Source organism: Staurois parvus, unplaced genomic scaffold (genome assembly GCF_062004578.1).
Source record: "Staurois parvus isolate SC_StPar_1 unplaced genomic scaffold, SC_StPar_1.0 ptg000233l, whole genome shotgun sequence".
NCBI classification, from domain to species: domain Eukaryota; kingdom Metazoa; phylum Chordata; class Amphibia; order Anura; family Ranidae; genus Staurois; species Staurois parvus.
This window is the reverse complement of record NW_028318029.1, coordinates 4,487,295-4,511,878: the sequence shown is the minus strand read 5'-3', so window position 1 is coordinate 4,511,878 and position 24,584 is coordinate 4,487,295. Positions and strand designations below refer to the sequence as shown.

Here is a 24,584-nt window from a genome sequence, read left to right as displayed (position 1 = left end):
TCTATCAATGAAAGATATCTGAGGATAATGCACTAGGCTGGTGTTCCCTCTGTGTATGGGGTACCTTGCAACTCCAGCTCCCACAAACCACCTAGCAGGGTGCCTTCGAACCAGTGTTGAGGAATAGAGGCCTCTTCTCCAACTGCATGTGCCCCAAAGCAAGTGAGGTTAATAGTAAATTGGGGGGGGGGGCAATTAAAGCTGTAATCTGCAAACCCCCTTTATAATAAGGAGGCAACCATATACTGTATCCACCCTCTCCCAGAGTAATGAGAACAGGAGTACATTAGTGCCCTGTTAACCATTCTCACAATGGTAAAAAGTAAAAAACACACTATATTAAAAATACTGTAATGAATTAGAATACGATCACACGCTTGTGGCTTTTGAAATAAACCTGTTGCCCACCAATCTATACATGCCGCACTCCCACCTCTAAATTACAGATTCTAAAATGTGGTAATTTAAATATACCGAAGGGAATCCTGGGTGACGTCATTAACCAAATTTGGTCAGTGATGTAATTAGGAATTCCCAGCCCCTATTTTAATGCCAGGAGTGTAGCTTTACTTCAATGGTGTCCGTATTCGGGTTATTTGCCAGTTTTCAGCAGGTTCAGCCTCATTGTTGATGACTCTAACATGGACATGTTTGAACAGCACTGGCTATCAGCAGAGTCAGAAACGGTATGTTCTAAACTGCAGCCATATTCATCTGTAGTAATTTTGTTTCAGCAAGTTTTTCTTGACCCATTCATTCTGTCATTATGTGCAGGTAATTTTCTTAAATGAATATAGTATCCTTTAATAGAAGCCAGAGTCTGTAAACTTTACTCATCTTCTCCTTACGGCCAGCTGAGACACAAAGCTGACTCAGAAGATATTTGCTCAGGAGGATAAAGTAGCCCAGACTGCCCATGAGCAGCTTAGCTATCTGATACATGAAGATCTGTTAATATACTGAAATAAAGCCGAGGTGGCCATCTGTCAGGATGTTGTGTCCAGAACCTCATTTTGGCATGTAGAAGAGGCCTTTCATCAACCTGTGATATGTTAAAGTGTGAAAGGGAGCTGCTCTGGAAAAAAAAAAGTCCCTAAGATGGCTTCAAGCACAAGTATTTCATACATCTGTTTTCACATTTTCTGCCAGTAAATGTTGATTTAATACATGAGACAAACACTAGTATTTTCTTTTTAAATATGCAAACTTTTTACAAATTTCAAATGACTCCCAATATTTCATAGCACTACTCCATCCTAGGTGGCCAGTATTATACAGTATGTAAATTGTAATGGCAATCAAAGGGCTTTCATAGGTCCTGTGTTCAAATGGGGAAATTAACAAACATGACTCTCATGTTCATCAACCTCCTTGTGGCTGTGAATAAACATGGACTTTTCAGGACTGAACACTTCTGGAGTGGAGTGACTGGTACCTGGGGAGAAGGAGATCCCCATCTACAGCAAATGGGAGACATCAGCGGTCTATTTATACCGCTAATGTCCCCATAATCAGTGATAATAATGGAGGATTTTAACTACCCGAAAAATTGACTGGAGTAATGGTACTGCAGGAACTGTTAAAAGGGCAAAAATGTATAAACCTACTGCAGGACAATTTTATGGTACAGTTCATAGAGGCCCCAACTACGAATGATGCTTTGCTGGACCTGGTAATCTCAACCCATGCAGAGCTTTTTACGAATGTCTATATAAAACAACATCTGGGTAGCAGTGACCATTGTTAGCTGTAAACAACAAGCACATACAGGAAAAATAAAAAACTCAACATTAAGAGAGCTAATTTTCCAAGGCTGAGAGCTGCTCTCCAAGACTTGGACTGGGGGGGACTATTAGCATCGATGAACACAACACAGAAATGGGAGTTCTTCAAAAAGACTGTATGTGAACACACTGCAAAATATATTCCCATGGGCAACAAGTTTAAAAAGCTAAAAATCAAACCTATGTGGCTTATGGCCAAAGTTAAAAAAGCTATAGATAATAAGAAAAGAGCTTTTATTAAATATAAAAATGAAGGAATGCTATCATCATTTAAACATTACAAAGAATATAAACATAATATGCAAAAAGGAAATAAAGGCCGCAAAAATTGGAAACGAACGACAGATTGCAAAAGATAACAGGACAAACCCCCCAAAAATTTTTCAAATAAATAGTAAAAAGGTCCGGTCCGAGCATTGGCTCAAATTAATATGATCCAGAAATATTTAGACAGAATAAAGCACCTGGACCGGATGGCATACACCCACAGGTCCTTAAAAAATTGAGCTCTGTTATTTCAAAGCCATTGTTTCTAATTTTTAGGGACTTAATGTGTAAGGTAAAGTCTACAGGCTTCGAAAAATCCGTATGTAAATGGATAGAAAACTGGCTAAAAGATCGTATTCAGAGAGTAGTGGTTAATGATTCATACTCTGAATGGTCTAGGGTTGTCAGTGGTGTACCCCAAGGTTCAGTGTTGGGACCCTTACTTTTTAATATATTTATAAACAATATAGGGTCTGGGATTAAAAATCCCATTTCAGTCTTTGCAGATGACACCAAGCTATGCCGTGGAATAACGTCCTTACAGGATGTCTCCAATTTACAAGCTGACCTCAATGCACTGTTTAATTGGGCAACTATGTGGCAAATGAAGTTTAATGTAGATAAATGTAAGGTGATGCACTTGGGGTTAAGAATATGCATGCATCATACATACTAGGGGGGGTACAACTGGGGGAATCAATGGTGGAGGAGGATCTGGGAGATCTGGTAGATCACAAGCTTAATAATGGCATGCAATGCCAAGCTGCGGTTTCTAAAGCGAACAAAATCCTCTCTTGTATTAAAAGAGGTATAGACTCCAGAGAGAGAGATATCATATTACCCCTGTACAAATCATTAGTAAGACCTCATCTGGAATATGCAGTTCAGTTTTGGGCACCAATTTACAAAAAGAACATTGGGGAATTGGAGAAAGTACAGAGAAGGGCAACCAAACTGATAAGAGGCATGGAGGAGCTCAGCTATGAGGAAAGATTAGCGGAACTGAATTTATTCTCTCTTGAGAAGAGGAGATTAAGGGGATATGATCAACATGTATAAATACATCAGTGGTTCATATAGTGAACTCGGTGTAGAGTTATTCACCTTGACGTCATTACAGAGGACAAGTGGGCATGCTTTACATCTGGAGGAAAAGAAAATTAATCTCCAAATAGGGAAAGGGTTCTTCACAGTGAGAGCTGTGAAAATGTGGAATAGACTCCCTCAAGACTTGATTCTGGCCAGCTCAGTGGATTACTTTAAAGAAGGCCTGGATTCTTTCTTGGATACACAGAATATAATTTGTTACTAACATTTATAGGTAAAGTTGATCCAGGGAATATCCGATTGCCTCTCGGAGGATCAGGAAGGAATTTTTTACCTTGCAGGAGCAAATTGGTTCATACTTTTCTGTTTTGGGGTTTTTTTTTTTTTTGTTTGTTTTTTTTCCTTCCTCTGGATCAGCTGTGGGTGTAGGATTATAACTTTTTTTTTTTTTAATGGTTGAACTGGATGGAATTTTGTTTTTTTTCAGCCAGACTAACTATGTAGCTATAATGTGACAGTGACATCTCAGTGTATATACAGACTGTGAGAGTATAAATCACTTGCTCTCCGGAAGATTTACCTCCCTTCATGACCAGGCCATTTTTTGCTGTTCGGCGCTGTGCTATTTCAACTGATAATTGCGCGGTCGTGCAATGCTGCTCCGAAATGAAATTTATGTCCTTTTTTTCACACAAATAGAGCTTTCTTTTGGTGGTATTTGATCACCTCTGTGGTTTTTACTTTTTGTGCCATAAACAAAAAAAGACCGAAAATTTTGAAAAATAACATTTTTGTTTACGGTGTTTTTAGGAATGTCGGGGCTTTTAAAAACAAGAGTCATTATGGCAACTTAAACGTGTAATATTTTTAACATTGCGTTGTTTATCTCCTCCTCCCCTCCCTGCCTCTCTTCAGCACCGCACCCGGGGACTAGCAGAGAGGGGAGATACCTTGCAGTGTGATGAACTATTGGCTGCACCTCCAGAAAGGGTGGGTCAGGGCTTATACTTTATCCCTTTCATTCCCAGAGCCATTTTTGCTTTTTTTTTTGCACATGTTTAAAAAATAATTTTAGGCCTGAAGATTACCCCCAAATATTATATATTTTCTGAAAGCAGAGACCCTAGAGAATAAAATAGTGGTAGTTCCAATTTTTTATGTAGCATGATTTTAATGCAAAATTTTAGTAAAGAATACGAGTAAGTTAATTTTAGGGCACAAAAAAAAGCAATAAATTACCCTATTTTTTTGTAAAATATAAAAGATGAGGTTGCACCAAGTAAATCGATATCCAACTTGTCAAACCGTAAATTTGTGCGCGATCGTGAGATGGCGACGGACTTTAGTACTCTATATTTTCTACAAGTCAACACTTTTAAAGCTCCTTATAGCGCACATGTTTAGCATTATGGAGGCGGTCTGGTGCTAGCATTATTGCTCTCATTCTGGCGTGCGCAGTGATAGGTAACATGTATCGCAATTGGCGGTTTCATGCGTAGGCGCCCCTGCATGTGCTTTTACGTTTGTATGTATATGTGGGGGTGGGGGCCTCCTATATTTTTTTTTTTTTTTGGGGGGGTGGGTATGTGCTTGGGTGCAACTTTCATTTTTTACAATAAAAAAAAAACAAAACTTTTTTTTAATTTTTTTTCATCACATAGGGGACAAAGTCCGATAGGAATCCAACATCCCTGACCATTCAGTCCAGCGACGTACCAGTACATTGCTGGTCCATGTTGGGCATATATGTAACAGATAACATGGGCATATGATGGATCGGGTCTGTGAATCAATATGACCACAATTCATTCTTTTTTGTAATGCCCATGTTGAGGGTTAGGCCCAAAAAAGTTTTATATTCAGAAGCCGTGATAGGTTTCCATGCGAATTGTCTGACAAGAGGTGAATTTGGGTGGGCGGCAATGTATTGTGCGTATAAATTGCTTTGGCCCACAATCAATTGCTACAAATCTCCCATTAAAAAGAGCGGAGAGGCTAACCACTAGTGCTGGCAGTGAACAGGGTTGATCCTGCTAACACTGCGTTTTTGGGGACACTATACGAAGGAGGCACTAGTATAGTTCTGTTTGTGATCAATATCTTGATCCGTACAAACACTATACTAGTAATGGCAGTGATCAGCGACCTATAACATGAGTGTGATAGTGTGTGGGCAATCTAACGCTAGCTGATCCTGGCTGGGAGGGGCGTTAACTGACCCGGATGCTATCTGATGTTGCTAGTGGCAGGAATACAGTGATCAGTGAAAAATTCTACTGACACTGTGTTAATGGCACAGCAGGGTGACGGAGCGATCAAAGGGTTAATAGGGGCGATCAGAGGGTTAAATGTGCTAATCTATCGTGTGCATGTAAAATGTGGTGCTTTTATTCGGTGCCGCGTTCACACCCATTGGCGCAGGCGCGTTCACACCCAAAATAGGTCTTAAGATTATGTCGCTTTGCCCAGAGCCGCTGCTCGCCCGCAAAATGCAGGTAAGCGGTCAGTAAGTAGTTAAAAAAAGAAAAGAAACATTTTAAATACCATATTGAGAATTTTTTACAAAAAAAAGTTTAAGGGTGTTTTTTTCCTATAATTTTATCAGAATAGCACAATGTTACCATAGTAACAGTTTACTACTGTTTGGGGGGGGGGGGGGGTCCAGGGGTGTTTTTTTTTTTTTTTTTTTTTTTACACTTTGCTTTGCCGGAGAAATAAAGATAATTTCTCCTGCAATGCAAAGCTTGCTGTCATAAACCTAACTCAATCATGAACTGTCATGAATGAAGTAGGTTTTTGACAGCTCAAGATAGTGATCTGTGATTGGCTGGAGCTGGTCACTTGGTACAGGAATAGGATAGGATCTGTGATTGTCCCCATGTATCATGTGACAGCTGTGGGCCAAGGAAGAGAAACAGCTGTTATGAACGGGATTGATGCATAACAGCTTTGCTTACATTGTGATCATCCATTTACCGGGATCTTCATTCCGCTGTGTCCACAGCGGAGGGGGGGGGAGCGCTGCGAGCCCCCTGTGTTAGTACGGCCATAGCTGCTGCAGTACATTGCGGGTGGGTGGGAAGCTGTTAAAATTAAATAAAGTTAACAAAAAAAAGCTAACTATACTAACAACAAAAAAAACACAATAAATTAACACCACACACCATACCCAGACACACACAATGAACAAATGGGATCCACAGATACTAAAGAATTCTAATACACTATACAAATTAGTTAATCTAGCACAGGTTAAAACTAAGTTTAGAAGCCTAATTTTAGCATAATGCTGAATAGATGCAGCAGTAAAGGTTATAAGCGCTAGCCGTTTATTTACACATCTTTTGCATATCTTTACATTTTATTGTTTTACATTTTCATACTTTTTTTTATTTTTAAACTCTGAACAATTTTAGTTTTTTGTTTTTCTGTGTCACTATAACAATATTATTTTTAAGGAAAATATAATTTTAATAAACATTTATGCAGGTACAGTATCTATATTTTTAGAAAAGATCCTTTGCAAACCTTACAGTCTATAGTGCAAAATTGGACTGGGTTTTCTAACATCTCCCAGCAAAAGAAGGGTTAGTGGAGGCAGAAACAAATGTGCGTTTACTGAGCAACAATGAATTTTACTTTAAAATGTGTACTCTTTTAATAATATTAAAGTAGTACGAAACTTAAAAACAAAAATCTCAGTTTGATTAGATGATTTGGAGGGCACAGGAGAGAGATGAGAACTCGCAATAAAGAGGAAACTGTCACGGCCCATACTATCATAAGATATGTTGTTTATCCCTTGCCATAGCAACAAAAAAAATAAAGGTACAGTGTCAAAAAATACATCTAAATAAAATAAATAACAAATGAAAACCTTTTTAAGTGCCCCTGTCCACCCCTGCTTATGTGCAAATGCGAACATGCACATCCGTCCTGCTTGCATATGTAAACAGTGATTGCACAACAGGTGAGGGTATTGTTTCAAATGACAGAGTGAGAGCAATTCTAGTTCCAGACCCCCTGTGTAACTCTAAACTGATAATTTGTAAAGGCTTTTAAAGCATCACCTGAAGATTTTAAGGTATCGTAGTTTGTTACTGGTCCACGGGCGTAGCAGTTTTAAAATGTTAGGTATCGATTTAATCAGCATAAAACCATTTTTTATATTTTACCAATAAATTGGTTATTATATTGTGTCTGTGTGCTCTAAAATTCATTAAAGGGTATTTTTCTTGAAATTTTGGGTTTGATAAACCACTGCACAAATATCATGCACCATAAAAAATTGCAACAGCAAACCATCAGAAATAGAATTGTCAAGCTGACATCTTCAGCTACACCATTGTGGCCAGTCCACTACTGTTTGTTTCTGAGACCCACACTTGTATGGTCAGTAACACAGATCCTTTGTAACTGACTGCTTGAGTCAGTAGTGGGGGAGCTTTCTCATGTCATGTGTAATTTACATAGCCTGATGTTTTATTCCCGCTGCATCTCATTTGAAAGACAAAGTGCCAGATCTAACAGTACAATATTTTTTCAGGGACGATGCTCAAGGGAGAACTGCAAATATCTTCATCCGCCAACGCATCTAAAAACCCAGCTAGAAATAAATGGCAGGAACAATCTTATTCAGCAGAAAACAGCTGCTGCCATGCTTGCCCAGCAGATGCAGTTCATGTTCCCGGGTACACAGCTGCAGCCAGTGGTGAGTACACTTTACATGCTGAGCATAGACACTTGTAAACATCTGCCCAGATTGACTATCTGTGTTGGTTATAGCTGTAATTCCTTCTCTTTTCTGCTCCCATTAATTGCTGTAAAACAACATTCTCCTGGAAAGAGTGACTAAAGAAACTGAGAGGCTGCAGGATAGACATGTCTTTTAATCCTTGCTTGCACACAGGTGTGAACCAACATCACTATGCACATGTGTGTTTGTGTTTTTTTGAGCTTGCTTACTGTAGTGGTTAGTAGTTGCTGTAAGCAAAGATCAGTCTGTTATTGTCACTATCCAAGCCAGTGGGATCTGCTAAGTAACCTGAGATTTGCAGACTAATATCCCCATATACACATTTACACAGATAAAAAACAAAATGTTTTGCCAATAAACATGGGTTCATTCTTATCAATATTTCTAGGAGCGAAACAATTTTACTTTTGTATTCTAATACAACGTATAATATAATATTTTTAATGGCTCAGGTATACCTTTCTATGTGTAACAGCTTAAATTATGTTTTATATTTGGAAATCGTGTAAACATGCGGCAGTGGTAGTATCTTGGACATTTTTGGGTTGTCATTCAGTCACAGCCACATGTTGTTTTAGGTGCTGAAAGGTGTTGAAAAGAAGTAATAATAGAATAAACAATATCAAGGGGATTTCGACTAAAGAATGTTTGAACCTATCTTCTCTTCCTAACCTTAGAATCAATACTAGGAGGATGATGTACATCAGAATCTGTCTGTTTATAGCCAGAAGTCATTCCAGTTTCAGCTCTGCAGCCTCAATAGTTTTGTTCTGATCATACAGTTTATTATTATTGTAACTGTTGTGATTTGTTACCAGAGCACATTACAGCATAGATCGGGTATTCAGAGTATGTAAAGAACCGCTGTCCATGGGAAACCTATTGTGCCAAATGCTGTAAATTAAAGCAGAACCTCAGGTTTCAGTGAATTTTAAATAGTTTGAACCAAGCCCACCTCTCCGCCTCAGCCAATCCAGAGAAAGCTTTGTATTCATTCATAGAATACAAAGCTCGCTGTGAATGGCTGAGCAGCACCCAGTCTGACTTGCTTTTGTTCTCAGAGTGGGAGGGAACTTCCCATCCCATCGCCAGAACACAGCACTGTACACTGTATGTAGCTGAGGCTACATACAGTTTATACAGCGTATGCAGACGCTGCAGCTGTTGGGAAAATAATTCGCTTTTGAACCAGATTGGTCCAAACCAAATATTTAAATGTTCCTAAAATCTGGAAATCTGCTCTAAATTTGGAAAAACACTGTTTTCTAATATACATACAGTTTGCACCTGTCAAATTAGACCTTTCCCACCATTGCTATATTACTGCTTCACTGTAACTACATTTTTTGGCCAGAGTGAGTAGAAAATTTTCTCACTTCAAAAAGGCTTTTTTGCTAAAAACTGAGCAAAGCTTAAGGCCAAACATTCCGGGGTATGTAAACTTTTGATCATGGCCATTTGGATGATTTCTGTTATTATGACTTAAAAAGGAGACAAACAACTATTTGATAATAAATGGCTTCATATGATCATCATCCTTCAATAAAAGCATTTTTTTTGTTTTTGCATGATCAATTGTATTTTCAATATTAATGCCAAAATTTCACAATTTCTGCCAGGGTATGCAAACTTTTTAGCAAAACTGTAAGTGACCCTGAAAGTCACTTATTTACTTTTACATTTCTGTGTCTAATCTGCTATATTTTCTTTCTTGCTTTTCTTTTGCTGATCATACCCATATTCTTGTAAATATCATTTAGTATTGCATGTACTGCTTACAGCTATATTAAAACAATGTTTTATGTTTTCTGGACAATTGCTCTTATTCTTAATTCCCTCACCCCTTCCTTTGCTCCTATATTTGTTAGTGACTATTTGTATAAAGACTATAAAGAATTAGAACACTCCTGAACCCGCTTACTACAAAGACTTAAGGTCTGAAGTACCCATTACCTAATTTTAGGCCAAGTTCTTTACAGATTCGTAGTTTCATATACTGTAACTTATCATTTTACAGAGTTCACAAATCTTTTTTGCAGTCCCTTGAAAAGTGTAAAATAGTTATGTAACTGTATGTGTGATTTCATTCCAGACTGCTAAATGTTTCGCATTACCTGATTTTCTTTTTTGCAGCTGCACTTACTAATGTATTTTATTTCAGCCCACATTTCCTGTAGGTCCAGCATTAGGAACAAATACCGCTATTAGCTTTGCTCCATATCTTACTCAAGTGACACCAGGTGTTGGATTGGTTCCAACTGAAATACTGCCCTCTACACCTGTTATTGTTCCGGGAAGTCCACCTGTATCAGTCGCTGGTTCTACTGCTACTCAGAAACTTCTCAGGACAGATAAATTGGAGGTACAGTTTACAATGTATCCTTAACACATTGTTCAGCAAGAGTCGGAAAAGACATACCAAGGTTCCTTTATACAGCAAAGTTTCAGTTTTAGAAATGTTGCTAAATAAACAGCTCAACTGTGTGATAGAACAGTGGGTTTAAGATGAACTAGGCAAAAGAATAAATATATTTGTCTGCAGACAGATTTATGTGCCCTAGTGTCCTATTGATACTGCTGCACTTGCTCTGCATTCCATTAAGTAAAAGAAAAAAAGTTTTGCATACTTTTTGAAAGGCATCACCTGATCAATGTGCAGAGCGATATCTTCTTATCCCCTGCAGTGCCAGTACTTGCACTTTTGGCCATTGATTTGGCTGCATTGACACTTGGACGATTTGTAGCTTGAAGCTGGAAGCTTCCAAAAAGCTCTGACTTCTATCAATTGTTCTCTATGGTGTTTGTTCACACCTGATCACATGAATAAGCATCATAGAGAATAGTTGATTTCTTAAGTTTAAGCATTTTTGGAGCTTAGAGCTACAAATCACTCAAGTGTGAATGCTGCCTAGGGTCCATGCACACTGGCTTAAAAAAACCTTTAGAGCTTAGGGTTTTGCCTGTAGAAGTTCATTGTTCTCCTATTTATCCATGCACGTTATGGTGTTTTAGAGGCAGAAAAAAGCCTTCTGTTTTTTGTTTTTGGGAGCAGTTTTCTGGCAGAAAAAAAAGCTGAATGCTCCTAAACTCTCCTAGAGGCACCTAAACTCCTGTACAAAAACACACTCTGGCGTTTTTTAAGCCCAGTGTGCATGGACCCCTAAATTGGAAAACCTTCGTAAGTAAGAGCTTTCAATGGTCAGTCATTTGTTATTACCACCTAGGGTAGCCATAAGTTACCTCATCCTCACCTCAGTGCCTAATTTGGGTGTTAGTTCAAGGACAGAAATGGATTGTTTGTGGTCACCCTTACCCAGGGGTTTATTTATTAGGACTAAAGAACATTTACTTAGTGAAGTTGGTGTTCACTTAACTTAGTAAAAAAGGTAATGTTCACTTTGAATGCCCAGTTATACTGTATGTGCAAGTCATATTTAAAAACTTGGTCATGATTGGCAGATAACAGTGATCGCTGCTTTATCTTATTTGCCAAACTAAGTGAACATTTAGTTTGCTAAGTGATACATTTCTACTTTCTTACTAAACCAACCCCAAAAAGTAAAGATCATTGACTTAGCTTTGCGAATAATATAAATATGTGTGTCCTTGGAATACCCAGTCATGTGCACATGAAAAAAAAATAGGATTTTGGTTTCCGTCAGTTTGGATGACTGACATGAAAAAAAAAAATCAGCGTATTCACTAAGCTAACAGTCATATGAATTTGCATACTGTGCTTTCTCTACTCAATTAAATCAGCTCTGTTGTCTCAGTATTTTATAATGAAAATAATCGGCAAATGCTATATGTGCAGTTCAATGTACTATCCTTTGACATTCACTTTTTCATATACATAGAATAAAAATAAACTTCATATTTGATCTACCGCCAATGAATTCAATGTAAAAGGTGGTGTTGAATGGTTTCCACAAGATTTGTTTCCCTTTTCACTATGTCATTTGGGGTAAACTACAGCTGAGCAAAAGCAGGGTAAAGTCTGCTGGGAACTGTAGGCTTCTGTCAGCCATAAATAGGAACAGAGACACAAGTTCCATGCTCTTGCGCATTAATTTACAGTTCGTTAGTGAACAATAGCAGACATTCATGAAGCAAGCAGAAGTCAAGTTAGCCTCAACAATAAAGTGACTGTATACTTTTTTTATTCTTAACAATAGAGACTGTACACATTGTGTTGTGGGGTCATTTTTAACCTTTGCTTGGTCTTCTTTTTAAGTCGCATACTATTATATTGTAAAGAATATTGCATTTTTATTGTGTCCTTCTCTAATGTTTATTTTAATGTCTCATTGGGTTTGCATGGATTTGTAAAATTGTTTGAATGGCCTTTTAAACAGCAGCACCCTTTTTACGCCTTAGTATTAGCTATCCATTGGGTGTTGTTTTCCACAAGTATAATCCTTGATACAATGGCAAGGATCAACTATTTAGTTGTGGTTGTGGTACCCTGTGCTCTGAGATTTACACAGTATATGCTTCAAGCATGGCATATGTAGCAAGTAAGTGTTGGTTTATTCACTGCTCTAGAAATTGTTGTTTAAAAGATACCCATAAACAAGAATATTTAAAAATATGAACTCTTACCTCAGCCTTTTTTTCCCTGTTCTTTGAAAGTTGTCTTCACAGGCCCAGTCTAGTGCAAGCTTTGCACTGTTTATATTCAGTTTGTCTGTATCTGCATCTGCAGACAAGAAATCGGAGCAAGGAATTCTTATGCTCCACATATAGTATCTGTTGGGTTGGTTCAATGTCTTCTGCCAGGAGATTTCTTTGTTTCATCTCAGTTATTGGAGATTCCAGACTGCTAAAGCTGGCAGCCCATTCATGAATTTAGCTATAGTGCATAGAATACATATCTACCGAGTAAGACTAAGAATATGTAAGTGACCATGAACCCATATAGATATACTATATATTCTGATATCTAAAACTGGATGTCTAGGATACCATTTAATAAGCGGAAAGGCAGAGCATATTTACAGCACATTTATGCAGGGGCTCACTGTTTGTGATATCCACTGATTACAATAGTGAATTGCAACAAAAAAATCTTCCTTTATTATCCCCTGCCAGTGAAAAGTTTCAATTTACAGGTAGGTGAAGTAAATGCCTACCTTGTTACCTTGTGCTTAGAGTCTGTTACAGTGAAGACACAGACTAGTGAATGCAGACAGAATAATGTTTACACTGTCCTGTTAGGAAAGCGTGTTATTCCTAAATATATGTATAAGAGTTAAAGCGGAGCTCCACCCTAAAGGGGAAGTTCTGCTTTAAGGACTGCTCCCCCGCTCCCCATTAAGGATTGGCACCTTTGGGGGGGCGGGGGGGAGCAGGTACCCAAATTTGACAGGTACCCGCTCCCATTTCTGGTCCGATCGCCTAGGTGATCAGAAGCGGAAGGTGTCCTTCATCCCTCCCTGTAGTCTTTTGGGACACGTGACAGGTCCCAGAAGACTACAGGACCATTCATGAAGCACAGTGCTATTCGCACATGCGCAGTGGGTTCCTGGCCGGGTGCCCACACTGAAGATTCCGACCACCTGGAATACAGGACGGCCAGTGAAACGGGCTGCGGAGAACACACCGAGGGACAGGTAAGTGACTGTTTTTTTAAAGGTCCGCAGCTACAGTTTTTGTAGCCGCGGACTTTTATTTTTTGACAGGGTGAGTGGAACTCTGCTTTAACATGTTTTAAAAGCAGAATCATCTGCTTTAAATGTGTGTTTAAAGAGTTTTTCTAAGCTATTAATAAATTTCACTCCTACTTCTGATCATACTTTGCAGGACCTCCTGTGAGATTTATTTTTGCCTCTAATGTCAATTGCAGGTGAAACCTAGCATGAAATTTATGGAGCAAACTTGCTACATATGGGGCCTATGGCTTACTGCAGGTTCAGGGTGATATAAACTATTTTAAATTAAACATTGGAGAGAAGAACTGGAGATATTTTCCAGAGTGGCTTTATAAACAAGCTAAACTGTCAAAATCAGTATTTACCAAAATGTACAAAAAAGTTAAAAATGTAATTGCACCTTTTTTTTTTTTTTTAATAGGCCTCATAAGGGGTTAAAAGACATCAATGTATGCTTTAAAGCCCCTTTAAAAGAAGGATTTAATGAGACATTAGCTTTATGTGCAATAGTACAATATATATAAAACCTGTTTTTAGGCAGACTTTCAGTGATGTATCCTTGTGTGTCTTGCGTAGGTATGCAGGGAGTTTCAGAGAGGAAACTGTGCACGGGGAGAGACTGATTGCCGCTTTGCTCACCCAGCAGACAGCACGATGATTGATACAAATGATAACACTGTAACCGTTTGTATGGATTACATTAAGGGTCGCTGCATGAGGGAGAAATGCAAATATTTTCACCCTCCTGCACATTTGCAGGCCAAAATCAAAGCTGCACAACATCAAGCCAACCAGGCTGCAGTAGCAGCACAAGCAGCTGCTGCAGCTGCAACAGTGATGGTAAGTGCCAGTACCTACCCACATTTAGTAGCACTGTCAAAGTACGCACACTTTCTTCATTGCTTTTCTGTTACTCTAAGGTTCCTTATTGCATATACTGTAGTAAGACATTATTGTGAGGTGAGGAAAATAATGATGTTTTATCCAGTTTCTTGCTATGCATACAGGTTTCTCAACAGAACAGGAAAGGTGACTAAGGCTGCAGCTCTGACAATGCACTAAGATTTTTAATATTGTTATTACCCCAGTCACTACAAGAAAAGCTATTAGAATATTTAGAAGCTTTATCTGTGATGTCTGTGCAGGGGGGTGGGAAATTTCCTTGCAGGAGGTAATGTACTGTAACTATCTCACTCTATCCATAAAAGATATATATTTTTGGCTGCAATTGCTCTTTTAAGTCAATGTATACAATCGCTTGAAGTTTAAATAGTATGCATTAAATTGTATTATAGCTGTAGCTTTCTTAATTAATCACACAAATAGGCTTGTTGTAGTTTATTTATTTCAGGTACTTATATAGTGCCGTCGATTTACGCAGCGCTTTACACATATATATTGTATATTCACATCAATCCCTAACCCTCAAGGGGTGCACAATCTAAGGTCCCTAACTTACATTCATACATACACATACTAGGGCCAATTTAGACAGGATCCAGTTCACCCTACCAGCATGTCTTTGGAGTATGTGAGGAAACCGGAGTACCCGGAGGAAACCCACGCAGGCACAGGGAGAACATGCAAACTCCAGGCAGGTGGTGCCGTGGCTGGGATTCAAACCAACGACCCTAGTACTGCCAGGCGGAAGTATTACCCATTTAGCCACTGTGCAGTTGTCCTTTTTTTTTTCCCCAGTTTTCACTAATGCTATTATAGCCATTCCAAATATACAATTCTGTCCATCTCTGTCTATGACCAGTAATTGTTCTGAACTCAGAGCCTTTGTTTAAAAACACATAATAATACAATTATCCCATACTTGTAATGGTAGTAATAAGGAATTTTACCTTGAGATTGTTTGAGAGCAAGACTTTGTGCCTTCAGCAGTGTATACATCAGTCAGCCTACTGTACCGTACCATATATGTATTATGTTTTTAAGCGGTTTATACATAGAAGAGTCATTGTCTATGTTAAGAGTGTGAAAAAGTGTGTAAGAATATATTATGTAGGTGGGACTTGTAATACATATCACATAACATGTGTGAATAATAGCTGCATTTTAATTCAACAAATGCAACTAACATAATTAGCACAAAACTGCCGCCCTCATTCCACATTCAGATTGGAGGCACTGAATGCAACCTATTGTAATAATAGTCAATGCAAAGTTTGTCTATAGTATTTTTAAAATAGAAAACTTGTACACCTCTCTATCTCTTTGTCTCTGAGCTCATAAAATTGTACATATGGCCATTTTTAAAATCAAGCTCCTGTCAAAATTAATTCAAGAGAATGCAAATCACCGAATACAATCAAAATAGGGGACACGGTTCTGTGTGTAACACTGGGAATAATTTACTAAAATAGGCTGTTAACTTTGCATTGGATGTTGCACTGCACAAGGCAATTTGCCCCAGAAACTAGTAAATGTGGAGAAATTTCACTTTTTTTTTTTTCTCAATCTGTCATGTGCAAGGAAAATAGAACAACAATTTTTTTTTTAGATGATGGACAACAGCCGAGCTTCACCTCCTTCACTAATCTTGGGGGAAAATTCCCTTGCAAATTGAACAGTCTGTTAGCTTTTAGTAAATCAACCCCATTATCCTACGTCATGTCATCAATTTGGATTCACACTACTGTACTGCAGTATATTGAGCACTTGGCTCTATGTGCATTGTGCACATTCATTTCAAATGCAACCCTAATACACCTATATAGCAAATCATGTCACACATTCTTTTTATTGTATCACTATACACAGTTGTGACCTGTGTGTTGTGGTGCACTCCACTGGAAGAAAGTTGAAGGTGATCTGATCCCAATTAGATTTGTATCTTCATTTCCTTTCACTTTGATTTCAAATGTACTGGAACAGAACCTAAACAGATGTCCATAAGCCCATCTAGAACTGATATTACAGTTTTACATGTTTGTTGGGTGCTTGTATAGATTGGAGGTTATGTCTCTGAGCTATATCTGCCTAAGTTCCAAACTTCACCTACCTGCTGCAGTCATTATAAGGGGTTCTACACTTACTGCTGGATATTCAATTTATTAACATATCTTTCATTTCAGACAAATAAGCAGGAATAGTGAGATCACCTTCCTACCCCTTGTGATTCAGGAACTCTCTAGTCCTACTCCTAGTGTAGTAGCTGGTGTGTGTTTTGTGAGCTTGTGTTCTAGTGAATGATAGTGTTGCTCTCCAGCACAGTGATTCACAACATAGGCCAACAGTTACAATATTACTTTGTCTCTTCTGATCCAAAATATCTGGCTGTTGGGCGGGTATGTGCTCTTTTCAGTATAAAGGAAGATTGCAGAGGGCTTCGCAATTAGAGCACAGATAAGCAGAATGAAGAGGTGGTGGCTTCAGTGCTAGTTGTTCCTCCCCCCATGGAATGCCTATAAATTGGGCTTCAGCTTGAACTGGAGCTACAACCACCACTGACAGAACCAAAAATTTAATTTTATATAAACAACACTGTGAAAATTTGAACAAGAACAAATGCTATGTGCACTGGGTCCTGGGAAATTCAACAAGAGTTTTCAAATATTCAATATATACTTCTTCGGTAAGCATTCCTGTCTGATTCCTGTGCGATCCTCTGTAGGGCAGAACACACCGGAATGCACAAAAAGTAATGCATGCACTACTTTTGAAAATTTGCAATATCATGTGATCTGGTGCCTGCAGATGCTTTGCGTTTGTGATCTTCGGGTCATCTTTGGGGTACCTTAACCACTTGACCTCCGGAAGATTTTACCCCCTTCATGACCACGCCATTTTTTTGCTGTTCAGCACTGTGCTACTTTAACTGGCAATTGTATTGTCATACAACACTATACATAAATTATATTTATAAAAAAAAATTTCACACAAATAGCTTTCTTTTGGTGGCATTTGATCACCACTGTTTTTTTTTATTTTTTATGTTTTTTTTATTATATACATGATTTAAAATTTGAAAAACTCAAAATTTTCTACTTTTTATTATAAAATATATCCTATTAAAAAAATCAAATTTCTTCATCAATTTGGACCAAAATGTATTCTGCTACAGGCCTTTTGGTTAAAAAAAAAAGACAAAAAAAACAATAAGTGTATATCAATTGGTTTGTACAATACTTATAGAAGCTACAAACTATGGTGCATATTTACTGGAATGTATGCAGTTATGCTATACTAGTATTGGTGGTGATCAGCGAATTATAATGGAACCGTGATAGTGTGGCGGGCAGTCTGGTGCTGGCTGGGAGGTACACTGACTGACACTGACATCATCATTTTTTTTTATGGTATGTGCTTGGGTGTAACTTTCAATTTTTACAATTAAAAAAGATTTTTGTTTTCTTTTTATTCACTTTGCTTTTTTTTCATCACATAGGGAACAATGTCCCCTATGTGATGATTATTTGGTGACAGGTTCTCTTTATTGAAGTGTCCAGGGTCTCTCCTGTACTACACTGAATGTAATGAGGTGCACATCACACTGCATGACATTCTTTCCTGGCTTCCATGGTTTGGAATCTCTCAATGGGGACCTGGAAGTGACATCATAACATCACTTCTGGGTCAGGACAAGGAGGAGAGGGGAGCGGACATGCCTGCTCTTCTCCCACCTCTCTAGCCGAAGGCACAGATGGGCAAGTGAAGCCTGGGAGATCTCATGGCGGGGGGGCGCCCGGATGCCGCCCGAATGCTTCCACCTGACAGGTGAGCCTGCTGCTTGCCCGCAGCAGGGCAAAAAAAACTGACCTGCCCGACACCCGAAAGTACATGTCCCGGGCGTCGGGCAGATATTAAAAAAAAAAAAAACAGATCACATGCAAATGTTTTGACTCTGAATTTACACTAGCTGTATAGTTAGAGTTCTACTTTGAAGTACCTGAAACAATACACATTAATTTTGATATTCGATAAGCATTCCCTGCTGGGATCATTTTCCTGTACTGAATATAGTTTTTTTTCTGTGGGTGTGCAGTAGTCATAGATTCTCACAGTCTTGTTTTCACACACTACACTGTTTTCTTTCTCTATCCTTGAAAAAGATTTTATCACAAAAGTACACCACATGTCCTCACAGCAATGAAGGATTTAGGCTGTTCTGCTAGTGCACTTGCCAGCTTCTGAGTCATGAAGACCTTTTTTTTTTCTGGGTAATATGGAACATTTGAAATCACAAGAAAATATATTTATATTGTGTAAAATTGTTGTCATGTGATATCAAGTGATGAAAGAAACATAGACTTGTACATATTGGTCCTCGTAATGAAAGGCATATTACAGGAAATAAGACACACAAACAATTTATAATAGGTGTGGAAATGTATTTAAAATACAAAATTCTTTTCTAAAGCATGCTGATAAGCCCCCTCACCTAGATCCATTTAGACACATTGAAAACCTTGGCAATACATTTTGAAGGGGTTTTAAAATGTAAAAAAGAATCTTGCTTTTGCCCTTTTATTTTTTAGGGCAGGATTTGAAAAATCCTGGTAAAATCTAGTGACCGAGGATGGTTTGAAGTTAGTGTAGACCTCAAAAGACCTATATCTCTGTTGTGGAAAAAACAAAACTATAAATAGCCTTTAGTCCCAGTTCACTATAGTGTGACTTCTGATGCGGCTTGAGTCACAACAGAATCACATGACAAGGGAAATCTCATTATTTTCAAAGGTGCTCATTTAAATCAATGCGATTCAGCATGGTGCAACTTTGTAAAAGGTTCCTGCACTGCTTTGTGCGGTTCACAGTGCGACTTGGCCCCACAGAATATGCATTGCATAAAAGTTGTACCGTAAAGTCGCACTGTAAATCACATCAAAGGCGCATCACAGTAGTGTGAACCAAACCTCATTTCTGTTAGAGTTGTCTAAAGTGCACATTAGCATGCATGCTTGGGTGATGTGAAATCTAAGTGAATCTTTGACAGGAATAGGTCTTTTAGCAATGTATCATTTAGATATTTAACCTATGGACACTTCTAAGGAAACAATAGATCACACATGACATTCCATTTATATTCAGAGTGAATATCCAATAATTTAATGCTATGTATTCTGGTAGGCAAACTCCCACTACCTCATGGCTCTAGTGTGATGGAAGGGGGGCATTAGGCAGGCTAGAACACCCTCTGTTTACTGTTCTTCCTTGAAATAAGTGAGGCCAGCAATACTGCTCTTTTACTGCCTTCAAAACTGAAATACATTTAAATAATCCTGCTAAGCAGAGGCAGAGCCAACCTTGCAAGTTTAAAAAAGCACTCTGCAGCATGCTATAGATTCGCTGCAGCCAGAGTAGTGAGAAAAACTCTTTAACCACCATATTGGCCATAAAATGTGCATTGAGCTGCAGCCATTATTTACCTGTCTGTTCTGCTGATACAATTTTTAATGCTTTATTTTAGATTTAGAGGCCAAACATAAATGTGAGACTTTGTGAATTGTACCCGTTATTTTGGTAAATTTTATGCTTTTTTTGGCATGCATTTTATTCAGGTTGCTTTTTATATATCCACTTATGTTTTACACGCAAAATAATGCGCATCATTTTTGTTTAAGATACATAAAGAAAATGTTTCACTGTAATATCCTAGAAAAGTAATGAACATTTTTATGTTAGGCATTTATAAGGTATTCAGCGATTTGGCTAAAAGCTTTAATTGCTCTTGACAGAATTAGCTAAACATCTTATTTTTATGTTCATCTTAGCTTACAAGAAAAAAAGCATGGATAAAGGCTTACCACTTAGTCACTTCAAGTATACATGCATTGTAGACCACTGAACATGGAATAATATATTATTTAAAAGAATAACTTAAAAATCCTCTTTTTTGGCACCATTGATCCATTGACTAACACTATATTAGCCAAATTGTAAAGCTTTATAATTAATAAATAAAAGTTGCATGTAATTTTATATGCCTCGTCACAATTAAGTTTTCATAACAGAGCACTGACAGTGGTTTTGCCACTGCACACTACTGCTCTTGATACTTATTTATGATTACACTTAGTTTAATTTGACAGTCTGTAGTTCTTTTGAAATAAATTGTGTTAAAACGAGAAAGTGAGGGAGTAGAGCCCGATGATATGGTCTCTACTAAAAATGTGGTTTTGTTTTTTTTATGTTAGAGAGATTTCTGTCACTTCCTGCCCTAACAAGAAGTAAGAGAAGTCTCCCTGTAGGGGCCTAAGGCAGCAATGAAAAATCTAACAAAAACTTTATTTTTCCCCACTCTATCCAAGAAGAAACACCGTAAAACATTATGGCTGAAAATAGATTTTAATTATGAAGTTACTGTTAAGCAATACAAAACCACATCATTACTATGATTTACTAATGTCAAGTGAAATAACCCTGTGTTTGTCTCAGACATTCATGTGTGCAGGTGAATTTAAAAAAAGATGGGGACTTATCTTGCATATGTCTGGAGAAAGCACAGGTTAACTTATATTTTCTTGTTTATTTTTCCCCATTTATTTTTTTTTATTTAAAAAAGCACATGAAAATATTTTGTAGAAAATATTTCTGCACATATACTCATGAGTGATGAATAAGGTCTCATACATTACTATGAAGAGCATCATTTCTCTCATTACTGTAAATACTCAGGTGTGTATTTACAGTCATCTACTGAATACACCTATAAATTGCAAGTAAAGTATATTCAGCATTCATAAAAGTATTAGTAAGTACTAACCAGAAAGATCAAACACTTGCAAACATAAACTTTCAACACATTTAGCCTTAGTGAGAGCATACTTTACAATCAGATTTTCTATATATTTATGCTATCTTTATTAAGTTATAGTTTCCTATATATTTGTATGGAAATGTGAAGTTAAAATTATGATTGATGAAAGTATAGCATATCCTAATTTGCTGCATTAAAACTTTGACCAGCTACCCCCTACATAAAACAGCCTATTCATATTTTATTGTATGCACGTAGTATACTTATCTGTGTGTGAATTAAATGTCTACTTTAACATGGTGTAAATGTTGATTTTTGAAATATTATCTTGCAATACAAGAACTTGAAATGATCACCAAAAATAATATATTTCATTTGCTTTGAAGTTACTAGGCATCAATATACTTTTCAAGAGTAGTAAAATACAATGACAATGTTTTGCTAAGGTGGCAGCTAAAACGGTAAAATCAACTAACTTCTTGTCTGCCATGGTGGAAGGCATTTAATCTTGCTATGAATTGATCTGCAATTTGCAAATGCTTTCTGTAGTCTGAGAGATGCTATATTAATTTGATTTACCAAGTTTCAAACATCTGTATTTTACTCTCTTATCTGCTTTTAACTAAGGTATAGTAGATGCATTTTGCTTTAGTACTAATTCAAGGTGTAAAATTCATTTCTTTAAAGAAACATTTTTGTTGTTGTGCATGCCTAGTGTTTTATATGTTGTATATTGCATTCAGAATATTTTTTTCCTTCTCACCTATCCACAATGCAATGCCGTTCCCATGATGCACCTCTGCTTGCTGTTTACCTGTATGTTAATTCGCTTGAATCCCATTGGCCCACTGCCATCATGTGCTCGCTGCCTGTTATTAAAAGACGCAGTCGACTGCCAAAGCAATGAAGCGACCTCTCGAAGCAACTGTAGATCTGGTACTTTGACCTTTCACCTTTTGCTTTGCATGTAGCTTTTTTTTTTTCAATTAAGCAACTAATATTTTTGTTATTGCTTTTTAACATCATCTGAGACAACCAATGCATACAATTAATGTATAGGAGCTATCAAAGTTATTAGCCATCTTCATTTTCTTCATATATTAAAAAAAATATATTTTTACATTGGTAATACAGCTTCATTTTGAAGTACTTGTATACAAGATAGATGTAAGCAAGACTGCCTATGTTGTTACTGTCCAAGTCTTAAGTGAAAATAATTTTTGTTACATCAGAAAGCAATAGATTAATATTGGATTTTTTTTAATGGCATCCTACAGCATATGCATTCATATGTGTCCATATACAGTATGATATTTAAAATGAGGAATACATTTTGATTTACACAGATGCTAAAGTAATTGTATTTGATTTCTGTAGTCTTGCAACTACAGTCTTAATGTTAAAGAAACCATGCTTTTGCTACCAGTAACCAAATCTCACTCATTCTGCATTGCCTCAGTTTGAGTTAAGGTGCATGGCAAGGCATCTTTATTTTAATTGATATTTTTCTTTTAAATTTTATCACAATACATATTTTTCTTATGTGTGTATTTCAATGTGTGTCAAAACATTCTGATTGCTACAAGTATCATTTGATTCTTTTTTAACAGGCTTTTCCACCTGGTGTCCTTCACCCTTTACCAAAGAGACCAGCTCTAGAAAAAAGCAATGGTGCCAGCGCACTTTTTAACCCTAGTGTCTTGCACTACCAACAGGCTCTGGCCAGCGCACAGTTGCAGCAGCCTGCAGCATTTTTTCCAGCAGGTATGTCCTATAATCTTTGTAGAAGAGAAAACACTTAGCACATATTTTTGCCTGATTTACTGATTGTGTGCTGTCAAAGATCACTATTTACCTGCTTAGTTGATGAACTATTCTGACTGCAGCTGCATGTGATTGTAAGTTTTAGTTACCCTCTGCCCATCTTATACACACAGCAAAACCTGTTGCTTTGTACTCTGAACTAATACTGAAGAGCAGGGTATGACAGAGCACAAGGCCAGCTGGTGGTACTGGTACTTGTTGTAGGTTGTACTTGGATATACTCAGGATTTAGGTGCAAGCGTTCCTTGTGAGAGATTGCACTTGATCTAGTAACTCCTGTCATCAACAGGTGTCAGCAGAACCTAATTATCTTTTTGCATTAGAAGTGTCTCGTACTCTGGGCTATGATGGTTGTTATGGAGAGGAAAACATCCTAATTGGATGCTGGCTCTCTTAACAGGAAGACACTTGCACATCCCTACAAATGCAGTACTTACTGATAACCTACAGTAGAATGAGGCGGGATGGTGTTGCAATTTTCAGTGATTTCCTAATGGAGAATGTAGAGTGATAGGCATTGGTGATGAGGCTATGTTGTAGGTTATTGGTTCCTTTTGGTGGTACAGGTCTTGATGGTGACCATAATTGATAGAAGTTTGGAAACTGCAATCGAAAGGAACACATCATAAGAAAATCACAAGAAGCTAGTGATAATACTGATGTCATATAAATCAGTGTTAAATTGATTACTTTGTACAAAATGTCTGCCTCAGTTATGTACAAGTCTGTAGGTAGGCACACTTTTATTTGCAGGGTGACTACATAATAGACTATATGACTCTGTTTTTATAAGCAGAATGATGCATGGAAACAATGTCACTCTTCTAACAGCTACCAGTATATTAAGGCATGAATGTGCTTATTTTTGTAATTCAACATAGCTAGTTGGTAATATATTTATAGAATTTCCTTTTAAATGTGCCTGATAACAAGCTTTTATTTAAATTCCCCCCCGAAAATTATATTTCTGCCTTTTGGTGGAAGTTGTCAAATTGAGTACCTTCTAATTTCTACTTCTGCACCAAAGTATTTAGGGTTATTCTGCTGCATTTTCCATAGTGTGTAGTAAGTGCAGAATACAGTGATATAGGCAGTACTCCTCAAAAACTGCAAAAATCAGTTTCGGGTAAACTTGCCCTTTAGTTAATTGTGTCTGTGCCTGCACTAAAATGGCAAAAAAAAAAATATGTGCACTTTTATTATATTTCCCATACAGCTTAAAAAAGTGATGGCTCTACACATAATATTGATGGCAGTAGCAGTTTTCACATTGCATAGTCGGTGTGAGTTTTAAAGGACTTAAAAACATTGGAGCAAACTAAGAGAAATGAATCAAAGCTAAAATCCAGTTGCTGTAGGCAGTCTGATTACTTTTATTTGCCTCTTTTGCTTTTTATACATACAATAAGTCAGCTTTATTAATTCATGATAATATATTCTTAGTTAAATTAGAACTCCAGCTATGCGTTGAAATACATTGGGGTTAATTTACTAAAACTGGAGAGTGCCAAATTTGGTGCAGCTCTGCATTGAAACCAGTCAGCTGC

The 24,584-nt window shown here is 37.5% G+C and overlaps 1 protein-coding gene across 16 annotated transcripts in view; it reads left to right on the top strand.

Moving 5' to 3' along the window:
- The window catches only part of MBNL2 (muscleblind like splicing regulator 2), a 233,960-nt gene that overhangs the window by 187,695 nt on the left and 21,681 nt on the right, over window positions 1-24,584 (top strand). For 7 of the 16 annotated variants that reach the window (XR_016313117.1, XM_089679986.1, XM_089679987.1 and 4 more), the window contains 5 exons: window positions 7,645-7,809; window positions 10,016-10,216; window positions 14,082-14,345; window positions 22,096-22,149; window positions 22,824-22,977. Coding sequence is in view for 15 of the 16 variants with exons in the window: in XM_089679986.1 (XP_089536112.1) it covers window positions 7,645-7,809; window positions 10,016-10,216; window positions 14,082-14,345; window positions 22,096-22,149; window positions 22,824-22,977 (838 nt within the window). In the remaining variant the exon portion in view is untranslated. The remainder of the gene's footprint in view (window positions 1-7,644; window positions 7,810-10,015; window positions 10,217-14,081; window positions 14,346-22,095; window positions 22,150-22,823; window positions 22,978-24,584) is intronic. The other 9 variants (XM_089679993.1, XM_089679991.1, XM_089679994.1 and 6 more) reach the window with 4 other exon arrangements.